Genomic DNA, 17,841 nt, shown 5'->3' on the forward strand with positions numbered 1-17,841 from the left:
TTACTCAAAGTGCCGATCCAGCGTTAAGTTCGTTTTTCGAGTTTCCCCCGTTTTCACCTCTCGTAAATTACCGTCCATATCGAAATTGAATTGAAGTTGCACCGTCGGATAGTCTGTAACGGATTCTGCACAACTATTCCACCGCAATTTTAACGAACGGCCAACAATTCAATTAAAACGCGCCGCGCGCAGCCGAAATATTTCGAAAACGGCCTTTCGAAATTTGTCGAATCAACGACCCGGAGAATAAATACGCTCGATTTCATTGCGTTTCGATTCGATCATCGGTGAATCGAATTAAATTAAATTCTCTCTCTGTACTTTGCTTTAATTCGATGAACAGCTCACCCGTAGTAGATAACGCGATGGAATTACAGACGAAACGTTGTTTCTTTTGTTCTTCCGACAGACCGACTCCGATCGTTGCAGCTATGAAATTTCGAAAATTTTACTAGCATTCTGTTAGAAATTACGGTTCAGATTAAGAAAATGGGCTGATTTTTCATCATAGGTAGCTCTTGACTTGGCGATTACGATGATGGTCATCTTGATCTTTAACTCCCACTCTCCCCCAACGGTCAAAAACTGAAATAGTTGAAAAAAATGTTGTTTTTTTTCCACCGATCTCGGTGAATAGATCATTTTCAACTGTTTTTTCCGTGGTAAAACATTAAAGCACCAGGCCCGAAATCTACTGTCCGAGAAGGTTTGGGCTAGTTTTTGGTGGGGGGCGAAAATATCGAATACCGTTAATGTACATGCTGTCTACACGGTGCATTCCAACGCACACGATTAAAAACATTGCATCGATTTCTAACGTTGTTCGACGTTTGCTTCCATGTTTGTGGCTTAAACGACCAAAAGACGTTCCGTGTCAAGTTTACGTTTCAATCTCGTCGCGTTTAATTGTTTCCACCTTGCTGGTGGAGAAGCCAACCATTCGGAAACTTGAGTCTGCCTTTGATAAGGATAACGTTGAAACGGAGATTCGACGAATTGGTTTCGAATGTTTCCTCCAAAACGACCAGTTTCGCGTTAACCTCCGCACAACGAAGCGACTAGCGATCCTAGAATTTCACGTACGATCGTCTAAATACTAATTCTAATATCTTTCGATAAGGCTGGCTCATTGGAGATTCAAGATTCGTTTGAGCGTTCGAGAAAATTACTATTGGAAAGGACACTTTCGCGAAAGGACCTCTTACATCTCCCTTGATTCTTCTCGTGGCTCGAAATCTATTCCGAAAAGGATCTAGCAAGTTCGATTCGATCGAACGAGGATCTATTACCGCTGGAATATCGAGTCACGCGTTCCTTGGCGGATACTGTTTGTCTCGAAGAAAATTTCGCAGCGTTCGACGATCAAAAGATAAGTTTCCAACAGCGGTAGTCGGTATTAACGGCAGTTGGACGGTTCCGATCGTTTCGCGAAGTCACGCGTGAAACTTTCGGACAGGAAATTCCGATCGGAACTCGAACGGTTTCCTGGATATTAAACGGGAATCCGTCGTTGGTAGCAAGTTTCGGAGGAATCTGTTCTACGTGGCCTAGAAGCTAGTTCGTGGCACGAACACACTTTTCGCACAAGGCTACTTTCATTCTGCGCGCGATCTTCTTCAACGATTCCGTGACCATTCTTCTGTTTCACCGAAAACCTACGAAATTGCTTCGCTCGAACAACCACCACGCTACCCTTAGGGTTATTATTTCAAAAAATCATTTTCGTTTCGATGTATTTGCAGATTAGAAAAGTAACCCTTGTCACTAGGATGTCCCGTATGATGGGAACATCGTGAGTCGAAAAAATGTTGTCACGTCAATGCTTCAAGATACCTATAAGATTTTGTAATCGAGTCTAATGTAATGCGATTCCTGTTGGCACGTTTTGCAACGAGATGGCGCATAGCGCATACGGTTAAAATCTTTCGATCGAATCGTACCGCATAAATGCAATTTCGTATTCGTAACGCGTCGCGTTCCCGTCGATTTTTCGAAGGGTCGCGGAAAAGTGCTAGTAGGACTAGCAGAACCAGGAATAAAAAAGATTTCCTTCCGACGATCGAGGCTGAACGACGCGGCGCGGCGTGGCGCGGCGTGGCGCGGCGCGGCGAGCCCTTATTCTCAGCCGGCTTTCTTCTTCTCGGTCCCCTTTTTTTTCTCCATCTTCCCCGGGGTGTGATTTGGCACGTTGCCCGGCCCGATATTCCGATGCCTTGGCCATTTCGAGGGCAACGGGGAAATAAGAGGATGGGGGGGTAGAGAAAAAACGTTAAGAACGTGGCCTGGGCCAGCGCGCTGCTCCGCTTCCTATCTCGAATTTCCCGAGGAAACCACCGCGACGACGATTCTCGTTCTCTTTCCGCAGGTGTAATATTTCCGTGGCTCGAGGCTGTCCCGTTTATTTTTAATCCGCTAACGGTGTAATTACTTTCCCAGAAAGGGATGAGAACGATAGCATCTCTTTCTTCCTCCTTCTTTCTCGAGGAAGGAAATAATCGGAGATCTTTGTCCGAGATACCGATGGCTCGAACGAACGAACCACTCGCATCTTTCAGAGTATCCGACTACGATGTGTAACAAACAGAATTCGAGTAAACCATCGAGAGGAACCATGAAAATAACTAATTCTATCTTGGAAGGCGTTAGGCCTCGGTCTGTCTTGAGAATTTTTTATTACTCGCGAAGAAGAAGAAAATATACGTTGAATGTCAACCTCTCGGGATAAAAATCCCAGACTTTTTACGATCGCATGTTCTTACACGTGCGTTCGACAGTTATACGGAGTCTCTAATCGCAGTCGAGTCACGTGCCATCCATTCTACACAAGTCACGTGCCCACTATTCGCCTCTATTTCCTTCAAACGAAAACCTCTGCCGTCTGTTTTATTTTCCAGGGTAGAAAGTGACGTATTCATCGATCGAAATCATCATTTTCCTGAATCAAAAGTGCCGTCATTGTATCGATCGCGTTCTATGCAAGACCTGTTCAATTAACCTACGACTTTGTCGATATTCTGTTCTCGAGATACTATTCGATTAGATTTGATTAAGGTGAAATTAGAAGCCGTTATCCGATATTCGCACGCGGCGAAAATACAACGCGTCAATTTATTTGATAAATCGTGGACGTTTGGACAGAAAAGGTGCGGTTCGTGGAAAGAGATTTTTCATTTGGCGAAGCGAATTACTCGTTCGAAAACATTTTTAAAGCGGACATAACGATTGAAATAGGTCAAACGCGTGCGTCGCCTTCTCTAAAAGCATCGAAACGAAAGTTTAGGTAAACTATGCTCCGGTGAAAAACGGATTCATCGGACACAGAATCGCGCGGATATTTCTTTAAGGATTCCACGATTTTTGTTGAATGAATGGTCGCATACTTTTTCGATCCTTTTATTCAGCGCATGGATCGTGCGGAAATGTGCAGAATGTTTCTGAAAGGTCCTCCGTACCTACCCTCTTTGAAGGGCACTAGATCTCGTCACGCTCCATGCCGAACGTTTTCCGTATAAACGATGGAAATGAAAATAAAAATCAGTCGAGTAATATCTGTTCGTAAACGTCACGCTTAAGATGGTTGTTTCGAGCGACGCGTCTATAATAAAACGCTGACTGTTAACGCGCAACTTTTCTACGTTCTGTATGAAATTTTAACGGATTATTAGGTTGGCCAAAAATTTCGTTTGGTTTCCAAGGATCGTCGCATCGTCCATAATTCTGCGTAATCGAATAGATGAAAGTATCGAATAGTAGAGAGTTTGTTTCTCGGGAGGTGTTTGCAAAGCAACCGCGTAAGCTGGAAACGCTTGGAAAATGTCAACGACTCTTTGGCAACCATGGAAAAATGTCGCGTGGAAAGAGTCGAGCAACATTCCCGCGTTTCAATTTGCCCTCGTTCGCGAGGGATTAAAACCGTCGAATCCCGGGGCCCGGCCGGTGTTCCATTAACTTTTTAGAGCGCGGCGAGAGGAGGAAAAATCCGTAAAGCCGTAAATACGAAAATCCATCCGGGGTTTCCGCATTGACCGAATTAATTTTCTTTCTCGCTCGGCTCGCGGTTTCGCAAGAGCGCGCTCCACGTCGACGGGGACACCAGCGCGGCGTTAATTATTTCCCGGGCCTCGTTCAAACGTAAACAGAGCGCCGCACGAGCCGCATGAGCCGCAGGGATATCAGCGTGTCAAAGACAACCACTCAAAGGATTCGGGATCTCTCATATCCGCGACGCGCAGTGAACGAGAAACCACGAGGACGACTCTCCTCGGTTCGAGGACACCCCAGAACTCGTCGAAATTTATTGAAAACGTAGAAACGCCAAGAAAATACAGAGACGACTGTACACGGTGAGCAAACCTCGCGCCTCGCGTCTCGCTTCTCGCGTCTCGTCGAGAAAATATTTTCACAGCGGTCAGAGGATCTTGCGTCCTCTCGCGCGAAACCGTCTCTCGATTTTCCTTCGTTTCGACGTTATTTAATTTACTAGCCAACGCTGGATTTTTCACCGCTTTCACTTTTATTTAAACCATGTTCAAGTCCACGAATAAGCTTTCAACGAAATCAAGATATCCATTCCGTTGCAAGTATTGTCATTTCGAGAGATTTTCAAGTTGTTGTTAACTTTGGCGAAAAAGGCTCGTAAACGTCGCTACGGAAACGGAAAGGTAATTGCAACACTCACTTTCGGAGAGTAGCCAGACGCTGTTCCTGAGCCTTGATGTAACCGTTGAGCGTGTCTATGAGAACCGCCTCCGTTTCCAACAATTCCTCCATATCCGCCAACGCGGTGTAGAGCTCCGCGGCGCTGTTGGTGATCGTGCTCGCCGATATTAAAATCGCGACTACGATCGTCAGCATCCTTCTGGCCTTCATCCTCGTCCAAGTTCTGCAAACCAGAGAAAAAAAGAAGATTTTAACGTTGAACGTTGAACGTTGAATCTACATCGCGTTGAAAACGCACGCTTCGTACACTCGAGCCAGCAATTCGTTTCACCGATTAATAGTCGTCGGCGCGATCGACTATCCTTTCCATCGCTTTCCTCCTTTTTCGTTGTATTTATTTTTCTCACCCTCGCCGATTCACCTTTTTCATGGAAAAGCGACACTAACGAGGATCAAATGAAGATAGATGGCTATATCGATTAATCAACCGGTGGAAAAAAAATGTTCCTCGATTGATTCGTAGCATCGTAGTTTCGTGCTTAACGCGGCCTCGTCCGTTAGGGAATAAAATATCGACTCGTAACGCTTTCACCCTCGACGCGCTCGATAGATTTATCGACAGATCTCGTTCGAAGCGATACAGAGCGAGGGAAAAGTCGCGCGAAACTTAATCGCGACTCGATCCGATCCGATCCGATCCGATCCGATCCGATCCGAGTCGATTATCGTGATTCATCGGGGACTTGTCGATGTTTCGTTCGTCACTTTTTTTTCTTTCTACACTGTCCTATTCAGTCTCGCGACGTTGTATTCGGGCGAACAAGTTTGATGAAACTTTCGTGATTGCATTAGCATTCAAAGTTGCGAACAAGAGCCGCTGTCGTCTCTCCGTCCGTCTCTTTTCGGACGCGGGTTCCACTAAACTTGCCGATCAGTAAGTCTCGTTCCTCGCGTCGAGTCTCGGCTGCTGTTTGTCGATTAAGCGGTACCCGTCTAATTCAACCGAACATGCAAACGTCGACGTCGACGGCATACCTCGGAGCTTCCACTTTTCACGCGATACAAATGGGACAAACGCGCGACCTATGACAAACTTGCCTCGCGATTGAAATTTATATCGCCATTCGTATTCATAATTCCAGGCGAACCGTGTTTGTCGCGGATAGAACGGTTTCCGCAAACTTTTCTCTTCTTCTTTTTCAACGAAAAATTCACGATAACGATGACGTCTATGCTGTACGAGACAGAAGAGAATATTGCTCAATCAAAGTTTCGAATAAACGTTGCCGAGTTCTCCTCTATACATACAGGATGTCACACCTAAACCAGGCCATCTGAATATTTCTTTAAATTGCAACCTGACTTATAAATGCATGTTTTTTCCTATCGTATTATGTAGCTGACATGAAAATACGATTGTCTTCTGCTTTTAGTCGCGTTATCGCTGGTTAAACATATTTTATTAATTTTTCTCTTGGGAGCGGTTGGCAAACGAACGAAAAAATACGAATCTCTCTCGCGATCGAGAAAAGTCTGTTTTCGCGTGCACGAACCGTCGGCGTCGGCGTCGGCGAGCTACCCAGAGGGTTCGTGTGCTCCGTCTCAGGACTCCAAGTTTTCCGAAGCCAGAGGATTAAAGTTAGGGGAGCCGCGCGACTTACACCTGCCCGATCGACGATTTATTCCGTCACGCTGCTCGATCGCGAACTTCCAGCCCCGTCTTTCCACTTGAAACCTGCATCCCTCCCGCGTTCCCCAGCCAGCCCGTATACCCTTTCGCCTTCTTTGTTCCCGTTTCACGGGCACTCGAAAGTTCAAAAGCGGTCGCTCGAGCACGCCAAAGCACCTCGCGAAACCACGAGAGCCTCTGAGCCCACTAAAAAGAGTTCGGGGAAACAAATTATAAATGTTGATCGAGACAGCGGGCCAGGGCCAATCCGGCCAAGGAAAAAACAGGCGGCTCGATATTTTCCAAACTTTCCTCGATTCCAGACCGCTCTCGAGAAACGGATCGCTCGAAATGCCAAAAAAAGTATAAAACCCATTCCTTCGCTCGCATTTTTAACTCTCGAACGCAAGGGGGATTTCTTAACGGTCTTATCGCCAAAAATTTTAATCATTTAACGCGTTCGTTGGCACGTCAGCCATCTATCGATGACAATGCTTTACACCGAAACAACTAACTAAATGAATTGTGAAAGTCAAGTGTCGAAGAAAAGAAATCTATAATATTATTTACACGTACGCTTGTAACACAAAGTCGTTGCGAATATTTTATTTGACGCTACAAACCCCTTTCGGTAATCCCCCGCGATCTCGTGCAATCTTCGAGAAGTCGTTGTTCGATTATACCGATGCGACGTATCACCTTCGCGTGGTATGTCACCGCGTGACAAGCAGAGAAGGAGGAAACGGGATATAAAAAATCACGATTTCTGTATCGGTTCGGCTGAAGGGAAAGAGGGGTCGAGAGGTCGCAGAGGAAGCGCAGCGGTGACCGAACGGGAGGAAGACAGACCGTTAACGTTTTACGAACTTTCGGAAACGGCTCTTCTTCGGTTTCAATGGCCCTTCTTTAAGCTTTTTCATCCGGGAAAAACGAGCGAACACTCTCGTCCTCGGGGGAATGACGGGACGGGACGGGACGGGACGGGACGAGACGAGACGAACCGCGGCAAGGCAAAGCGTTTCCACGGGACAAAGGGTTCGCGGCACTTGCTCGCGAAAATACAGTTTCAGAAGGATTCGGAGAGGATGTGCGGGCAGCGGACTGCGCCGGTTCCGGTGTCGGTCGGCCGAACATAAATCTAATCATTTCTACGTAATTCACCGCGGCTGACCGCACTTTGACCAACACTCGTTCCACTTATCTCCCGTGTCCGACCGATCCTGCGGCCGCGGGCCGTACAGAGGATCCGCGCTTCGCTCCAAACCAACGCTAATAACGTTTTCAACTGTTGTCGAAACGATGTTACCGAAAGGCCAATCCTTTCGACCAGTGTCTCTCAACCGCGAGCGACTCCTGCGGGAAAAGCTCGAGTATTCCGACGCGACGGGATCACGCACAACGACTTGGACTCATGATTTTAGCTTCTCTGTCCAACTTTCGAAGCTCCCTCGGGGCCTGCAGCTACACTCAGTCCCATAAATATTCGTACCCTGTATTTGTATCGAAGAAATTGTTTTCAATTAATTAGTAAGAAATAATTGATGCAAGAGTGGCGATCCCGAAGTACTGGTGTCTCGTGACTGGACCAATGGGTACAATAATCGATATCGATATAGATACCTACTCTTACACGATAAAAGAAAGAAAGAAAGAATTTCAGTTGTCCCGGATAAATGATCCATCGCAGCCACGAGTACCGAATCGAACGTGCTGTTCAGTATTTTCAAGTGGATCCACTCGCTAAATGGGAAAAAGAATATCGAATTTCGCGGTTCAACGTAATTCCGGGAACTTAAACGAGCGTCGAGTCGTTGAACTCTGTTCGACCGTAGTCCGGGTCCCGAAATAGCCGGCGGGTAGCAATTAAAAGCTCGAAGCCCGCTCGAAGCAAGGATTTTTCGCGGGGAATCACCGTTGATGCACGCCACTGCATATTAAATTAATTCTTATAAATTGCTCGGACTCACCCCCCGAAGATTTAAAAGGCCGCAAACGAAACGGCGAGAGGCTAGGGGAAGGAAGAAAAGAGGAAGACGACGCCGACGCCGACGCGGCGTCGCGTCCCGGAAATCTCGGTGAAAGGACGGCGTTAATTAACCGCCACCCCGGGAGAATAGACGGTTCGGGATAAAGCGGCGCGACCACGAGCGGGAATTAAGGTGTAAAGAAGGAGAAGAGCAGCCGCGGAAAAGAAACTTTGAGAAAAAGCGAAAGGAGCAGCGAAAGCGCCGCGCGTTAAGGTTGCGTCCAGATTCGAGCTCGCTTAAATTCACGATAAAGCCACGATTGATTTAAAACCGGGAAGCTCGCCTCAGCTTCTTTCGGTCTACGTCTCGCGTTCCTTTCGTTCTTTTTCTAATTTCGAATTTCCGATGGACAGGGGTCGATTTCTGAATCGCATCACGACACGACGATCTTGAGAAAATTCAGTTCCAATCTGCTCGATTACGGTCGGTTGAAAATGAGTTAACGGCTCGGGGCTATCCGATAGGTTATCCTCGCTGCTCTGTCTTTCGCGCGTGTTAGAAATATCGAAGAAAAGGCAATGGTTGATGGAGTTTCGAAACCGTAGAAAATGAAGACTCTCGACTGGCGAAAAACGATGGAAACGCAAAAGAACGAAAAGAAAATCGGCCAGAGTCCGGCGAACTTTATACGCGATTTCAATATTTACGAGGGAGCGAACATCGAAAGTGTGGGTTCCGAAATGAAAGGCGAAAGGAAGCTGTAGAAACAGAAGCAACTGGGGTAGAATTGGGAAGAATGTAAATCCAGAGGGAAATAAATGGTTGTCTGGGAGCAGCTAGGAGCAAGCGCAGCTGGTTTAAGGTTGCACGCACTGTGTGACGTCGCGACAGGAAAATAGTAAAATACAGAGCGTCGAGACAGTCGAAAAAAAAACTACTAACGTTAAACATCGCGAATGCATATTCACGGGTAAAAAAAAAGGGATTCGGGATCGTCGGGCTTCGAATTCTACGAGCTCCCTTCGTGCGCGGCTGGGAGCTACTTCCGGTTGAGATACACACTCCCGCGGGCTGTATCGCGGACGCGCGTTCATTCCGGATTCATCCCGAAAATGAATTTTAGATTGCAGTACGGTTGCGTATCCACACCTGCGCGCGGTCGCGGTTTCTCGTGGTTCCGCGTTCGGTTACGACTGCTGGCCCCGTGCAACTAAATAAATAAGCAAACAAATGAATAAATAAAACGGCGAACCCGCGGAAATTTATTCGCTGATTCCGAGGCTCGCAATCCCATACCGGCTCGCGATTTACGGCCCCGTTGGCGAGCCAGACCGTCCGCGTTCGAGTTCAGCCATCGATTCCACTCGATTCTAAATCACCCTTATTCGAGGGATGACCGACCGTTAGAAAATTGTGTCAACTCGAAGGCGACCCTATTCTTTCCTCGTTGTTCTTTTTTCTTTTTCTTTACGTCCAACTCAATTTTTAATATAAACTTTTCCACGAGCTGCCGCGCGCCGAAGCAAAGGTATCGCGGCTCGATTTTCAGTTTGTTACCAAGTTTCGTTGAAATTACGTCGGCATTTCGTTCGAACCGTGGATCAACTTTCGTGTTTCTCTTGTAATTAACAATTCTCGAGCAACGCGAAAACTGCTAATTGCTCGGCGCGGTGTACTCGCGCGTCCGCGTTCAACAGCGTTCCGAATCCGATATCCTGAATTGGCCCGTCTACGCGTTACAATTATCAAGCTGCGCAATTTTCGCGAGAGTATCGTAGCTTATTACATTAAATAAGCCGCGTTGCGAGTAATTGTTCCGGTAATAACAACCAGCCGCGAGCGGCATTAATAATTTCCCAAATAATAGAGGCTCGGCAACCGTGATATTTTCACGACAGCCTTTGTTTGCTGATATATTACGTTACTTTGCCGAGGTACTCGTATATAGAGCACGACGATGGTACTTGGCCACACGAAACCATACAAGAAGAATCGAAAAACAGACCGGACGGCTTAGGTTTTCACTTTCCACGGTATTTTACCTTTCGTTGCGATTCGATCGCTCGGATTTAATTACTTTGCCGCGCGCGCGTGCGCTAGACAAGGGGACAAGAAACCGCGATTCTTCGAGCAAACCGCAAATATCGTTAAAAGCACGATCGAGAACCGCGCCGAACGGGATACCTCTCGATCTTTGCTGCTCAATTTTTCGTGCATACCATTCTCGTATATCCGGGGGAAACGTGCGCGATTTAATTCGCGGTTTCTTTTTCTTTCAAAAGAAACCACGTGGAAGAGAAAAAAAAGAAATACGACGAACGGGGAGTAGAGAGAATGCCGCGGAAACAAGCCGCCGTGATTGTTCGTTTGTTGCGTGGCTGTATCTACGATTCGTATTGTCGTCGAAAGTTTTCAACGATTGTTTCAGGGAACGAAACCGATACGACGACCAATGGGGATCGGGTAAATGTCGGCTCTGTTTGAGAGCTACTCGTTCCAGGCCCATTTTCCCCCTGGCTTTTCCTTTCTTCTCTTCCGCCGACCGAGCCCTTTCCCTCGAAAAAGTATGGATCGAGCAACGAAGCTGCGATGCTTAGGGGAGCGCGGCTTACCGAACGAAAATCGGCCTGCTTTTCTTCCATCATTTTTATTACGACTGTCCCGCAGACATTTCACGAACGTTCTCCTCTTTTTTTCTTCGTCGATTGAAAAACCACGTACACTATTTGATTCCGTGGCTGAAATCGAGGTGGGGACGAATATTTGCTGCAACATTTCTCGAGTCTTTGCGGAACCAACCGTAAGTAAGTTCCAATGGAATATTACGTTGCAAGTTGTTCGAGTGTATCGCGACGGACCCTACAACCGAATAAGGGGCTCGATTATTTACGGGAAAATACGTGGAAAACGCAAAGACCGAGTCTTTGTGAAAGTCGATGGGAAGCAGTGGGCCACTCGCGCGCCTTGGCAAATCTCGGCTGTCAGCCAATTCTTCGAGTAAATTTCGTAGGAAACGGAGCCGCGCATCGATGTTCAACTTTGTACGTTGAAATTAAAAGTCCATGGCAGGTCCGGAGCCCCGCACGAAATACTCGAGGATACGCGTCCGGTATCCATTATACGTGTACACCCGCACGATCACTAGGACGCACACAGGTGTACACGGTATCACTTTCCAAAAAGTTTAAGTTTAATTACTGGCTGATATGCGGCTACGGTCGGGAGCTGTTTACGGGAACACTCGCCAATGACCACGAGCACCGCAACTTTCGAGACAACTCTTGGAACGTATCAAAACGTCGAGGAACTTGCGCGCAAACTTTCCTCTCTAACGAATCCAATGATGCCTTGTAAACTGAAAACCTAGCTTGTTCGTTCTGGCAAGCATTGTTTGAATGTCAACAGTTCGATTAACACGTTCTACCAGAGTTGCGTTTGGTGAATCGAATGCCTCGAACAACGTTTGCTACCGTTCTCGACGACGCGAAGTCGAGTTCTCGATCACTTCCGCTTCCGATTTTCGAACGCGACGCCACAAACCCGTTTCACCGGTGCGTATTCGAAAGCTCGTGCGCGTTCTTAATGGAAGCATCGATGCTCGGCGACCGCACGCGACCTCGTCGGACGGACAAAAAAATATCGAGCTACCCGTTAGGAAAACGGTACGTAACGAAACCAACGAAAAGGGAAGAGAAACAAAAATGAATACAAAAAGAGTTGGTCTGCATCGTATCACGCGCACGCCACGTCGAGCTTTTTTTCCCATCGCATGGCGAACGAAAACGGACGTAACGCAAAATAATAGGAGGCAAAGGCTGGAGAAAAAGGCGAAAAAAGAGACAGCGTCGCGCGCAAGCTCTGTAACGAAAAAACAACCGCGAACAGTTTCGCGCCGGGATCGACACCCACTGGTTCCGCGGTTAAATCATTATTTCCGCTTTCCATTTTTCTTTTTTTTTCTTTTTTCTTTTTTCTTTTTTCGTTTTTTCGTTTTCTCGTGCACGCAACTAGTAAATCACGCGCGCGACGCGAGCTGGCTGGAAATCGGGGCCAGGCGGAAAAAAAGTCGGGAAAAAACGAGCAGAAAAAGCGCGGGAAAGGGCGCTCGAGCGGCGAGGAAAGAAATCGAACGGAAGCTCGTGAAACTGAAACGGTAGAGAGAGAAAAACATTGGGTGAAGTGGTGCGCGCGGGGCGAGAAAAACGAGTCGCGATCAAAAAATTGGAGAAACGAAACGAGTGGAAGAGAATAGCCCGCGATAAACGGGGAGAACGATGAGTTTAAACGGAATGATGCGAGATTCGAGGAGAGTTTTCATCCAATAAATGAAATTCAACGCGATCGGATGGAACAAATACGTGTAGGCGATGTTGTTAAGAGAACTGCTTTGGTAGAGGTAATGGTCTGTTGATACTCGTTTGGACAGCTTAAGGGGTAATATCACTTTAGAGGCTGAAAAAAAAGCCTAACTTTAATAATTAATTTTGAGAGTATCGAAAAACGAATAGGATTTCTTATTACAGAATTAAATTTGTTTTTTCTCAAATTTGTGAAAATTCTCAAAATTAATGATCAAAGTTATATATATATCCATGAGAATTTAGGTGGAAAATTCACATCATTTTTGAAATTATTAATTGCTATTTTTCATGGTAAGATTGCCAAAGCAGCCCGTATGATGAAATTGTCGTTGCGAATTTGTTACACGCTGGAAAGCATAGTCGAACGCATAGACGTGATACAAAGTCTATCGGAAATTTTTCGTTGCGTTGAAAAATTTGACGGGAATTTTGTCGGATGCTGAAATACTCGTCGCGAATGCTTCGACACGTGGAACAATTCATCGCGAATTGTTTGCGCGCTGTACATTTTTCGGCGCATTGAAAATTTCATCGCAAACTTCTATTCCAAATGTTTGAAAATATACGACAAAGTTTGTACTGTATCGCGATATCTATTGGAACCGTTTCAAACACTTACCGCATGCCCCCTTTGTGCATTCGATAAAACTTTATACGTAGACAAATTCGTCGGGATTAAAAATGAAAAAGAATCGTTTGATTTACGATTGGGAACAAGGCAAAATGTTGTTTCGTAAAATTCTGTAAAGTTTACCGACCGATTTGTCATCGAATTTGTTTGCTCTTGGAATGTTTAACTTATAATTTCTGGTCCCGGCCACCGTTTCGTTTCGAGTATCTATCGGCGGAAGATCGATCTAATTGGGAGTCGTCGGATTGTTTTCGAGGACGTCTCGCGTCCTCCAAGATTTGCGCGCTAGTGAATTTTCGATCGGTATAAATTGGCTGGCAGAGATTGCTTGCGTCGCTCAGCGATCACGTTTTTATGGGCTTACATAAACCGAGGAATATAGAGTAGAGTCTTAGAGGGTTTCGAACTCTTCTTTTCTGCAACGACGGTGGGTTGGAGTTGTTTCGTTACGTTCAGATGAGTTGTTAAGAAAAGTTGTTGAGGCTCAAGTTCGATATCGACTCTATCAGTGGCCGATAATTTATCGGGATCCTCCTTATCTTTGCACGAGAAACGCCGGGATCACTTACGGTCAATTCTTTACCGTTGATATGTTGGTAGCGAGAGTATATTCTGATCGTAATTCTTATTTTAAGAACTAAAGGAATGTAACGGTGTCATCTCGTGGAGCTATTTGGTCTGTTATAACGAGCCATTAAGTTAGATTGGGTCGGGGAATCGATTTAATTAGCCGAGAGTGGTTGCTCGCGCGACGAAAACGGAATAATAGGGGTGCTCCAAGTATCGAGTGGATTCGCACCGAAGCGAAGGCAAGAAAAGAAACACGATGAACGAGAGAGAGAGAGAGAGAGAAAATTAACGCTTTTCCCGTCGTTAATATCCTCTTGTCAAACGGAAGTTGCACGCGACGCCGACGGCGACGTTCGTTAACGCCTCATTTTATGCGCAATAATTGAACTTTCATCGCATGATTGTACGTTTTTTTTTGCTAGCAAAATTTGAATTCACCGAGAGCTAAGCGTTCGCGAACCGAATCTCTTTGCCGCGTAACAAGTTCGATGAACGAATAAAGTGGAAGAGTGGGAAGAAGCCGAGAAGCTCCGGTGTCGCGAAACTTTCCCATGAAATCTTAACTTGCGAGGGCAGTTTGTCGAGATTTTTTTTGCTTCTGTACTTTTGATTCTTTGTTCTTACCTAAGATGTCCGAGAGTTGTTTTCTATTCTGTTTCAAAATCTCTTTTACGCAGGGTGCCCCAACTTTGTCTGACAAACTTTGATAACGACTTTCACGAGCAACAGCGAGGAACGGCGTTGCGTGTAAATTGCTCCAAGGGAGGTGTTCCGCTAGAGAATCGTCGCGGAAGACAAACGCGACGATTAAGTTTTTCAACGTTTATCGGAATGTCCACGATTATTTTCCCAAAGTTCGCGGTGGCCGCGTGTTGAAATCTAGAAGCACGCGGCAGAAAGAGAAGACGATGGACTGAATTGTGGGGGGCGAAAGGTGTGAGAGACGGTAAAAAAAGTTGGAAAAGTCGAGGTTAACGAGTTCGAACTAGCGGAATTGGATGACACGGAGAACGATGAACGAAGAAAACTGGAGAAAAACATACGGGCGGGCGGGCGGGCGGGGTGAGTGAGTGAGTGAGAGAGAGAGAGCCTGGGAAAAGGGTGGATCATCCGTCCTGAATTAAATTGGCCGCGGGCAAAATGCTCGTGAAACCGTGAAATTACCATTTTGAAGCGAGCACCCGGTTTCAAAGCCATCTTTTTGCACGATCTGACAGCAGTTCCCCTATCGGTGACATTCGTGGACTTTTCTATTATCGTCGCGTCGGGCCAGCCTTTCGAACACCTGTATCTTCGCTCCAACCTGGAATAAAGTTGTCGGCATATCGCGTGGAATAACGAACGAAACGTTCGCATTACGACACGTGAAAAACAAGTGTAGCGATTCGAGTATCCCATACGAGACTCGAGCCTTTCCCGAAAATCTGAACGCTGCAAGAACTAGAAGCGAATAGAGCGAGAGGTCCTTGTTTTACGCTTCGATCTATGGATACAAGATCGTGTTTAAAAAAATACTACCGCGACGTTGTTTTTCGATGAAAGGCGAAGCCGATCCGAACGAGCTCGTTAGTACCGGTACAATGATTCGGTCCGTTAACTTGGACAAAGCAAGTGGAAGCAGAGAAAATCAGTAAAGCCACTAAACAGTTCCGAACAAACTTTGGGAACGAGTGACGCGAACTTGATGGCCTCCTTAGTTCGCGAGCAAAGGAAAATTACAGGGAAGCGAATTTCGGAAGGCCAGGCCCGCCTTTTAACGCGGCGCGGCCAACGGTGAAGCTCTTTCATCCATTTTTCCCTCCCTCATAACGACACTAATTACGCGTGACCGCAAATTAGCTTCCGGCCCTTTCGCAATCGAGGCGTTCCACCGAGCGAACTTTGGGAGTAAATTGAACGTGACCGCGGACACGAGCGTGCGCGACGCTAGCTGCTCGCCTCACTGGAAACACGGATTGGCAAAACTCTTATTATCGGCAGACAAATTTCGATTAAGGAATCAACAATTGTATTACTTAAACCGTCGCGTGCTCGAAACGTTCTGACCGATTTTTTTGAAATTTTTCATAAAAAAATATTCATAAGAAAAAAGTAGCTCGATAGCTTTATATGAAATCCATGAAAGCAAATATTTTCGGTTGGTAAATAATTAATGATTCAAATTAAAGGTAACGAAGGCTCTGGTATTTTGGATTACTGATTATAACGTTTGGTTGAAATGTTTTTTCTGAAACCTCGTCTAACATGTAACCCCTTAAGAGAAACATCGCAGCGAGAAATATCAATTTAAAACCACTTTTCGACGCATCCCTCGAATTGCTTACGCGTGCACCGGTTGTTTGTAATCCATTCTCCTTCCGTAACGCTGCCGTTGCTTTATTATTTCCTTCGTTCGCGACGTGGCGCGCCGTTACACCACTCTTCTCGTTTCTCCCTCCGTCTCGCTCGCGTCGCGTCGCGTCGCGTCGCTTCGCGTCGTTCAATTTGTCTCTGCGCTGCTCTGTTCGGTATGATGCGGGCTGCATTATGCACTGCACACCGTTCACCCTCAAGATGCCCCTGTGGCATGCGTTTATCAAGAGGGATAAAACGGCTGACCAACACTCCTCCGTGCGCCAGGAACTTTTTAAAGCGCGGATCGATCGGATCCCGGATAACGCGATAACGGGATTTCGAAACGGAACGGGATCCTCGGGATCGATTCTTTCGCGGCCATTGTAACGCGCGCTGGGACGAGATTCCGTAAACCCCTATCGTGGCTCGAGCGTATTTTTCCAGCGACCACGGTATGGATACCGTCTCGATGATAACGTCGATCCTTGCGACGTCGAATCCGCGCTAACGTGTATCAGAAAGAGACGGAGATTGCAAACGATTTCAATATTTTACTCGTAATATTATAATTGAACCAATTGTTGGAAACGACGCCGACGGTTACAGTTTTGAAACGCGTGAACGCTAGATGCGAGCGTGCAGCGGCTGACAAGCCGATACATCGAGTTAAGTGCACCACGCGCGTGTTAGGACGCGAGCATAATTTTGTTAAAAGCATCGTAACTATGATGCACCGACGGGACATTATATTTGTAAAGACGATCGTACGTTAACGGAGATTGATCGAGCTCGAAGGAGCGCTATCTCGGGTGCGAATTAAAAAAAAGTTGAAGCAGTTCTTTCTCAAGTGTACTAGTCGAAACAAAAGTGAAATACGGAAAGCATTAATAACGATATATTTTCTATAATAAAATTCTTGTTGAAATTATTGTATTATTTGATTGGATTATTTTTTTAATGAAAAATAAAGTAGTAATCGATACATTTACAGTTGCAATTAGTTTTTCAAGTATTACCTTGTCCAACGTAGTAGTTGCGAAATCGAGCACGCGGCAACTTTGCATTGAAATTTTCGTCAGGTTAAGCTACGAGAGAGATTGACGTTTTAAATTCTTGGTGATAAAACAGTTGGCATAAAAATCGGAGCAATCGCGAACAAACAGTTGGGAGAAAAAGGAAAAAGGAACGATTTCGATCATGATGTCCGGTGGGACGCGAATAACGCGACCGGTTTCCTATTGCCGGACACGTGACAGACCGCCTATCGAGTTAAACGCGGGCCGCGCATAACGCCGGACTAATTTATTCAGAAGCGTCATAATTGCGATATCGCACGAGCTGCCATTGCGGATTACCGCATCGGAGTTCTCCATGCTGAAATTGCAAAACCGTCGGCCTGGTGTCGCGACGAGAGGGTGTTGGTGGCGGTGGCGGGCAAGCGTGAAAATCGGTAACGGCCCGAGGGAAATGCTAATTTCGCGATTCGTGACGGCCGCGGTGCGTCGTTTTTCGACCATGATCGACCGGCGATACGTGACCTTTTCGACTCGGAATAAATCGCCCAAAAATGTCCACGTGTTTCCCGTTCCGCGCTACCTTTTTCCCAGCCATCTCGCTCGCGTTCTAATCCTCTTTGTTCGTATCCGAGCC

General features: G+C 46.3%; 1 protein-coding gene across 11 annotated transcripts in view; it reads right to left on the reverse strand.

Moving 5' to 3' along the window:
* Positions 1–17,841, reverse strand: part of LOC128872573 (prolyl 4-hydroxylase subunit alpha-1-like) — a 175,621-nt gene that overhangs the window by 24,081 nt on the left and 133,699 nt on the right. For all 11 annotated transcript variants that reach the window (XM_054115411.1, XM_054115421.1, XM_054115419.1 and 8 more), the window contains one exon: positions 4,679–4,882. In XM_054115411.1, the coding sequence (XP_053971386.1) occupies positions 4,679–4,882 (204 nt within the window). The remainder of the gene's footprint in view (positions 1–4,678; positions 4,883–17,841) is intronic.

Source organism: Hylaeus volcanicus, chromosome 2 (genome assembly GCF_026283585.1).
Source record: "Hylaeus volcanicus isolate JK05 chromosome 2, UHH_iyHylVolc1.0_haploid, whole genome shotgun sequence".
NCBI lineage: Eukaryota > Metazoa > Arthropoda > Insecta > Hymenoptera > Colletidae > Hylaeus > Hylaeus volcanicus.